This window comes from Lactuca saligna, chromosome 4 (assembly GCF_052625555.1).
Source record: "Lactuca saligna cultivar CGN05327 chromosome 4, ASM5262555v1, whole genome shotgun sequence".
Lineage (NCBI taxonomy): Eukaryota > Viridiplantae > Streptophyta > Magnoliopsida > Asterales > Asteraceae > Lactuca > Lactuca saligna.
The window spans coordinates 80880114-80888888 of NC_136420.1; the positions used below are offsets into that span (position 1 = coordinate 80880114).

At 33.1% G+C, this 8775-nt stretch overlaps 1 protein-coding gene across 1 annotated transcript; it reads left to right on the forward strand.

Moving 5' to 3' along the window:
• On the forward strand, positions 1 to 3111 carry LOC145042205 (ras-related protein RABA5a-like). Its single transcript, XM_078990589.1, has 3 exons — positions 1 to 264; positions 1544 to 1974; positions 2473 to 3111. The coding sequence occupies exons 2-3, from the start codon at positions 1635 to 1637 to the stop codon at positions 2793 to 2795; spliced, it is 663 nt and encodes a 220-aa protein (XP_078846715.1). The 5' UTR covers positions 1 to 264; positions 1544 to 1634; the 3' UTR covers positions 2796 to 3111.
• The last annotated feature ends 5664 nt before the right edge of the window (positions 3112 to 8775 follow it).

Here is an 8775-nt window from a genome sequence, read left to right on the forward strand (position 1 = left end):
TTTCCAATATAAAAGGCCCAATTCACGGCCCATTCACGCAGACGTGTCTTCCTGCAACTCTGAATCTCTCGTCTTCATCGCCTTCCCTTCTTCCTCAATGGAACCCTAACACCCATTTCTCTCTCAAGTCTCACCAAATCAATCAAAACCCCATTCTTGAATTACTTTCCATACTCCTCTCTGTTCTTCGATCTACATTATCAACTGTTCAGAACAGTGAGGAGCGGAAAAGGATCCGTTTTAAGCGGTGAAAGACGCTGTAGGGTAAGTTCTAGTATTTCTCTAATTTTAGTTTATACTTTCTATTTTATGCCGATTTCTTCGTTTTATTGACTTCAAATGTGTTGCCTCTTTTTGTGGGGTTATCGAGAAAATAATTTGACTTTATTTGTGGGTAATCGTAGAACTTGTATATAAATAAATACATCTTTTGTGGGATTGTTCAAAAGTAAATATCGTTGACCTCTCTGTAGCTCATCTAATTTATAATAATATATCTAGTTATAGTCGCAATTTCATTAAGAAGTAAATGTTGACTTTCCCTGTGCGATTGAAAACTTTGATTACAAATGTGTCTTTTCAATCACAATTGGCCGATCCCCGATTATCGATTTACCTCAAATTGCTTGTTTAGTGTAACAATCGTTTTCCAATCCTGACATGAAAGATTGAAATGGGTTTGTTTAGAAGCGATCAAAAAGGTCTACAATTGATCAATTTTGTTTAGTATGCATCGATCGCAATGAAGAATAAGCACACACTTTATACTACATTTCCTCTTTTCTTTCTAGAAATATCGTTGTTTTTTGGATATCGATTCAGTAATCAAAAGTCTGAATGATTGATTGATCTTCTGTTAAAATGTGGTCCATCGTTATATATCTTCTGAAGTTGTAGTTAATTTGAGGTGTCATAGCAATCATACTAATGACCACAATGTTTGATTCCATTGGGAACATCACATCCATTTTCAGATCTCTTAATCTTCTCCATTATTGACCATATATTTTCACATCATGATGATAAACGACCCTACAAGCTTTTCCCTCAATAAATTTGATTGCTTTTGGTTCTATGAACCTTTCAATTCTTATATCTCATAATCATATCTACAGTATTTCAGAAAAGTTTTGACCTCAATGTCAGTGTCTCCATGCCCACATTTCACCTCCAATCTCATATTACTCTTATTCTTCCAACAACCTCTAAACTGGCCCACAATTGTCTGACATAAGGGCCCACAAGAAGCCCAGTTCATATTGGAACTGAAACTCTCACACTGCAACTATCAAGACTCGAGCCCTCATATGTTCATTATTGTTTGTGTTATTATTGGGAATAATATCTTTGTAAAATGGGTTATGATCTTTTTATAATTTCCACCTTGTTAAAATTACTAAAATACCCTGTTAACATAACCTCTATTATAAGTTTAAGGATTTCTTAAGATACCTTGCTTTTTACACAATGCCTACTTGTCTTTCCTTGTAAGTTTCCCTTTTATCTTTTTTTTTTTTTTTTATATCCAATTTTAATGATCCAGGTTACAAATCTTGCATTTTTAAGAAGCAAGACATCAAAAGTAAACATGTTTTCATAGCATTGTGGATCAAACACACACGACAAGGGTAAAAATGGCATTTTACTCCCAAGACGATTCAGCGGATGATTATCTTTTCAAGATTGTTCTGATTGGTGATTCGGCTGTTGGGAAATCAAATCTGCTTGCTAGATTTGCTAGAGATGAGTTTTACCCTAATTCAAAATCAACAATTGGGGTAGAATTTCAAACACAAAAGATTGAAATTAAAGGGAAAGAAATTAAAGCCCAAATTTGGGATACAGCTGGACAAGAAAGGTTTAGAGCAGTTACATCTGCATATTATAGAGGAGCAGTTGGAGCACTTTTGGTGTATGATATTACCAGACGCAGGACTTTTGATAGTATTGGAAGATGGCTCAATGAACTTCATAGTAAGTATTCTTGTCTCTGCAAAAAGACGTAAATGCCCTTTTCCCCTCCTTATCTTTGTCATTGAAAATGGTGCTAGAAAGCTTGTCCATGTTTAGGACAAAAATTTTCAGGGTTTTCTACCACCCGGAATGGTGGAATACGGATTCGATTATCTCTTGATTTTTCATTTGTACAAATGACGAATTTGCCCTCGGGTCATTTTATCGCAATGAAACTTTTTTTTAAAAAAAAAATGAATCTTGCGATTAACCCTTTTTTGTCGAGAACCCAAAAAGGTGAAACAAGCTTGTAAATAAACTTGCTATCGGTCTTCTGTTTGTGCAAAAGACAAAAATACCCTTCTCGTACTTATCATCGAAAACAACCCTACACAGCGATAGTATTTAGGGTTTTATGATAAAGTGTTATTTTTTTGAACAGAAAAATCTCGATTATTTAATATTTTGCCGAAATTAACGATTTGTTTGATTTTTTTTTTTTAAAATTAAAAAATGTAGCACATTCAGACATGAATGTAGTTTCAATACTTGTTGGGAACAAATCAGACCTTAAAGAAGCACGTGAGGTATCAATGGAGGAAGGAAAGTCGTTGGCTGAATCTGAGGGATTATTTTTTATGGAAACATCGGCTCTTGATTCATCAAATGTAATTACTGCTTTTGAGATTGTAGTAAAAGAGATTTACAATATTTTGAGCAGAAAAGTTATGGAAGTCAAGAAACCCGACCCTTCATTATCGAGAACTGGAAAAACACTTGTTTTGGAAACGGATTCGGATCAAGACAATGTAACTAAAAAAGCTTGGTGTTGTTCATCTTAGAATCATTAATTATTACTATTATTATTATTATTATATAAACAAATTGGGGGTGTTTTTGGATGTCTTATAAGGTTAATAATGTATATGATGTCATGGTTGTTGAGAAAAAAAAAAAAAAAAAGAAGAAAAAAAAGGGTTTTGTGGTTGCTGGAATTGTGTTTTTTATTTTTTATTAGGGGTAAATGTAAGAAATAGGAATATACTTGTTTCTATTGTTTTGTTTATTATAGAATTTTACTTTTCATTTTCTACATTGTATTGCTACTACATTGTATTTCGAATTGTATTTCAAAGTATCTACTCTCAATTATGGATTTATGGTAGTGTCATGTACATTAAATTTTAGTGTTGTGATTGGGTAGTATTTTAAAATTAATGTCCGAATAAAAAAAATTGTTTATGGTAGAAGATTGGAGTTGAGTAGATATATATATATATATAAAAAACAAAATAATAGTTTTGTGATATGTATTTAACGAAATTAAAATGATGAAATAAACAGCATATTTACTTTTTGACGTAATTTTAAAGATTTTTATTGACGGTTTACTATATTAGTTTTTTATTATTTATTTTTGTGAGTGTTATTTATCAGTTTATGTAATAGATATGTTAATAACTAAAATTTAATCAAATATTTAACTTTGTTGATCAGCTACTTATTATATCTTCAAATAATGCGAACTTCGAAACATTATATTCTACGACATTTTTCATTATAGGAATATTAAAAAAATGACTATTACGAAAAAAAAAAAAAAACAATAATCCGAATTGGCTAGGTATTTTAAGATTTGAAAAAATACTATCATATTCAAATTGAACTATTTCGGACTAATGTTATGTCCAATTAAAAGTATTTTTTCTGAGTAAAAATATATTTCAGATTCTAAAAAACTAGTATGCATTTTAGTAATATGTTCAAAATATGATAGACTAAACCGAAAATTTGGAAAAAAAAATGTTTCATTTTTAATGAAATTTGCCAAAAATAAAATAAATAACATAGCAAATGAGAAATTAATACGATACAAAATATAAAATGTGACATTTATTTAAAAACTAGTGATTTTAGATATTTGAAAAGGTGATTCCAGAAATGGATAGAAAGAGTTTATGAAAAATACCATGAGAATAATTATATATTTAATTAAATCGGAAATGGTCATCGAGTCTATTTGTTGCATAATGTTGCAAGGTTTAACAGGGGATAAGGCGGTAAATGTAGGTGTTAGAGGGTTATATAAGGGTGAGAATGAAAGGGTTGAATAATGTTGCAAGGTTTTATAATTCGGTAATTATGGAAACTTGGAAGGAGGATAATGAGTAATGACTCACAAGGTGTGTTTGAGACATGTATCCATGAAAGAGAAGATAGATAAGTTCTAGATGAAGAATTGAGGGTGTCTAAAGCTCATTGTGGAATTTATGAGCTTCTTAATAAGGAGCAACAAGAAAATAACCATTGTGTGGAAGCTGGACCGACATTTCATTTGGGTTTTACACCTCCAACAATTTCATCTCAAGCTGAAATTCTTGTCCCTAGCCTTCACATTAGCCCCACACTTATTCACATCATCATCTCCATAGCATGCAGTAGGCGCCATGCTACTCTAGCCCACCATGGAAGGTCAACAATCTCGACATGAGGTTATTTTTGCTCGGTTGGTTCAACGACAACCTTAACAGGGGACAAAAGCAAACTTAGGAGGTTGTAGTGAGCAATTTCCTTGGAGTATACAAAATCATCTCGTTGTTGAACATGTACTTGATCAATGAAAACAGTGTTCAACCCCTATAGGGGTTGTTGTGCAGGAAAATTACAAAAAATCTCTTTCAATCTCCTACGTAAGAACCATTAAGCGTTAAAAAAGTTCAATGAAGAGTATGACGATGTGCATTATTCCTTTGGTGATTTGGTGAAGTCAATAAAAAACCACAACATTTTTCTTTGTTGAAGAATTAAATGCATTTAATGAGATGAATCGGACTATGTGTTACTTTGCAGATGGTTGTACTCAAAATATTCATGAAATTCTGAATACACATGGGGTATGTATGTTTTTTCATGAATTTATTATCATTGAATATTAAAGTTTTAGGGAAGGAGTCGAAACAATCACGGGAAAGAGAGATCTCTTTTGTCAAGTAACATATCATATTTTTGTCTTAACAAGAAACAAAAATAAGGCATTTGGATTTATTTGTTGTGAGATCGATTTGGGGTATTCTTACTTTTGACTTTGACTGTGGTACTTCTAAAGGTTTATCAGAGACATTATGTGTGTTTGAGATCCTTCTATGTTTAATAAATGCAAGGTGATTACTGGTGACCATTTAATTATTGTTGAGAGTGTTTGGGTTCATACCTTGTTGTGTCTATTTATGACCATCAATGTGTTTATGAAAAGAAATAGTTATGTGATAATATTGGTGGTATAATTGGTCGCTGGAGGGGTGAGGTTGTTTTAATGGGTGATTTTAATGAAGTTCCAGTTGGAAAGTGAGAGATATGGCTCTATTTTTCACTCCCACTTTGCATATATGTTTAATAATTTTCTTTCAAATGTTGGTTTGTTTCATATTCCTATTATGGGATATTCCTTTGCATGATCTAATAGAGTTTTTGGGAAAATGAGTAAACTTGATAGATATCTCATGTAGGAAGGTCTTTTGGAAGTTTCCCTAATATGTCATGTGTGATTTTGTAGTAACAGGCACATATCTGTCGGATGTATCGTCTTCAAACAAATTCCACATGGTTTCTTTGTAGCCATTTTTTCCTTTGTCAAGAACAGAACAACTGTTGTCAGTTCAGAAATCTGAGACTCCAGATGGGCATTATTGACTTCTATTACTCCTCTTGGCTGATTTTGATACCACTCATCTTCATTTCTAGAATGCTTTGACTGTATCACTATCTTCTCGATCAGTTCTTGGATTTCGGTTGGTGTCATATCACCTAAGGAACCACCACTGGAAGCAGTTATCAAATGTTGCTCCTTGGGTATCAAACCTTCACATAAATAGTTGTGGAGCTGATAGTCACTAATCCCATATCGTGGGCACCATACCAAAAGCTTTTTTAATCCCAATAAGTGTGTAAAACTTCTCTTTTTCCTTGTTTGGTGCCAAGGATTTTTCTTCTGAGACTGGAATCTCGCGTTTCTGGAAAATACTGCTCTAAAAACAACTTTGTGAGTTCTATCCAAGTGGTGATCAATCTGGATAGGAGCTTGTATAACCATTCTCTTGTTGAGTCTTAAACTCAAAAGGGGAATGCCATTAACTTTATCTAATCTTAAGTAACAACATGCAACTTCATTCCTAAACAAACCACATGAAGCTCCTTGAGGAATTTATGTGGGTCTTCGTTTTTTAGACCTCGGAATGTGGGAAGAAGATGTATTAGCCCATATTTGAGTTCAAAGTTCCCGGATTTCGGAATAGTGATAAAGAGGGGATTCAGATTGACTTCTTGAGTAGCCCACTCTTTAAGATTCTTTTCTATTTCTTCTCCTGCATCACTCATGGATGGTTTTTCAGATTCAGTTTTCTGAAGAGTCGGTGGTTACAGATTTAACTGAAGATGATGGGAAGTAAGATTTAAAGGGGTTGTTAGAAGGTGAAGATGGTGGGTACTTTCAGAAAAGATGAAAGGGTCTGGTTCGTTCCACAAGGGACTGCCTTGTGGTGTTGAGATTTCTGGTGGTAAGGAGGATAATGATGAACCAAAGAAACCAGCTGATTGTTTTTTCTTTGTTGCTTCTTTCTTCAGCTTCAATGCAGTTCTTTCAATTTATGGATAAAAAACTTAAGGCGTACCTGTACAAAAATTTCTTAGCATTAAACTATTAGAAGGCAACATATCCTCGACAACGGTGACACTTTGTTAAACCATAGTCGCACCCAATTTAAACAAATAAAATTTCAAGAAACAGAAAATATAAAAATAGGGGGGGGGGGGGGGGGGGCTGAATTAACTAAAAAAAACTAAAATTATGGTGAAAATAAACTAAACGAAAATCAATAATAAAACCAATTTTAGTTCTGCTACGACTTTCCTAAACATACAATCAATTCAGATCTGGTTATTTGAGATACTTTCTATCTAAGCTGGTACTCAGAAAAACTAATAAGCTCTAGTATACTCTCTTTTACCTAATTAGTTACCCGAAACAAGTTCTTTGAATTAACCCTAACTTTTTACTGTTCAATTAAACAAGCTTTTAATTAAATCGAAAAAGTAGCTTTATGATCTATATAAAATTCCTAGCAATACCCAATACTTCTCACAAGCTCGGAAACATAAACATATAATATTTTTATAGTTTATAGTAGAGTTAAATCACAAACACGAAACCAATCTAATACATGTTGCTTATTACCATTTGACAAGAACAATTACATATTCTATTAACTGATTAACTGGAATAATAAAAACCCTAGCTAGGTGATCAAACTAACAATAATTAAAATCAAACATTTATTAAGCTCAAAACAGAAAAATCTAGATAGAAACAAAAAAAAAACCAGATCTGATAACTAATCACATGAAAAGTACTAGTCTAATTCAAAATTAGAAACTAGGGTTTTAGCAAGACATGACAAAAAACGAATCTAAATTAGTAGAAAGAAACATTAACTGAATAATCTTCGAAAGTAAATTAATGAGATGATTCTCAACCTACAGATCTTCAAAAATCACTGAAAGGTATCAAAAATCGTCGTCAGAAGTGTTTTCTAGTCTTTGGAACGTCTAACCTCCTAATCTAATAATGAGGGTCGTATTTATATGCGAGACAGAAAGCTTCCGAAGAAAGAAAACGAAAAATGCGATCGCAGATTTTCATTTTTTTTAGATTTACCCTTAAATGATGTACGAGGTTGTTTTCAACATTTCTACAACTTCGGGAATGTTTCTTCCAGATATGGTTTATGCGATCGCAGTTTTTTGAATTTCTTTCAGAATTGCGTTTAAATGAAGCACGATGCTATTTCGAAAGTTTTTGAGGTTGCGACACAAAATGTGATCGCATAAAGGCCTTATGAAATCACAGATTTCAACTTTTCTTCTCAGATGGCATATACATGACTTATTTCGACCATGGGAAACTTCGATGCATTTAAACGATCATAGAAACTGATAACGCGATCGCGGATTTGATTTTTGGCTGGTTTCAGAAATGATTCTTCAATTTAAGTACTCCATCAGTTCCAGCTCCATTTAAGCTCCAAACATGCATCCAGTTGCTCCGAAAGTACTGCTCTGTGACATTCCCGTTTTCACGGCCAGAAAAGACCGATTTGTTTATGCTTTGTTTTATAAAATCAGAGTACTCTTTTAAAGAAATCAGTTGCGGAATTTGTTCCCAAAACAAGATATGATAATAACTTATCAAAACATTTCTCGAAGAGAATGTATTTTCATTTAATAATAAAACCTTGGGATGTCATGTTCCGATACAGACATATAAGCATAAACAGAACTTACATTTAATTACACAATTGATTTATATCTCCTTTAAATCTATCTGTAAAATATGTCTTTGTATTAATACCTGTGATACAAAGAAAACTGAGTGGGTCAGGCTTGGGAGCCTGGTGAGCATATAGGGTTTTCATCCCACAATGTTATATCATATATTTATAAATATAGAACATTCAAACTTGTACAATTTCACCATATAAAGGCAACTCTTATCTCACCCCATCGATCCTCACAATGACACGATCTAAACTCTCGTATCAAAAATTTTCCTCTTCACCTGATCCCTACTCACGGATCTAAAACTATCCTCTTCACCGATCCATACCCACGGATCTAAAACTAACATTTTTCACCTGATCCATACTCACGGATCTAAAACTACCTGATCCATACTCACGGATCTAAATCTAACCTCTTGATCTGATCCATACTCCCAGATTAATAATTGTACCCAATCCATACTCCCGGAATAAGGACAATTTGTTGGAT

Coding starts and splice junctions, on each gene's coding strand:
- LOC145042205 (XM_078990589.1), top strand. CDS start 1,635: ATGGCATTTTACTCCCAAGACGATTCAGCGGATGATTATCTTTTCAAG. Junction 1,975..2,472: donor ATGGCTCAATGAACTTCATA/GTAAGTATTCTT, acceptor TAAAAAATGTAG/CACATTCAGACATGAATGTA.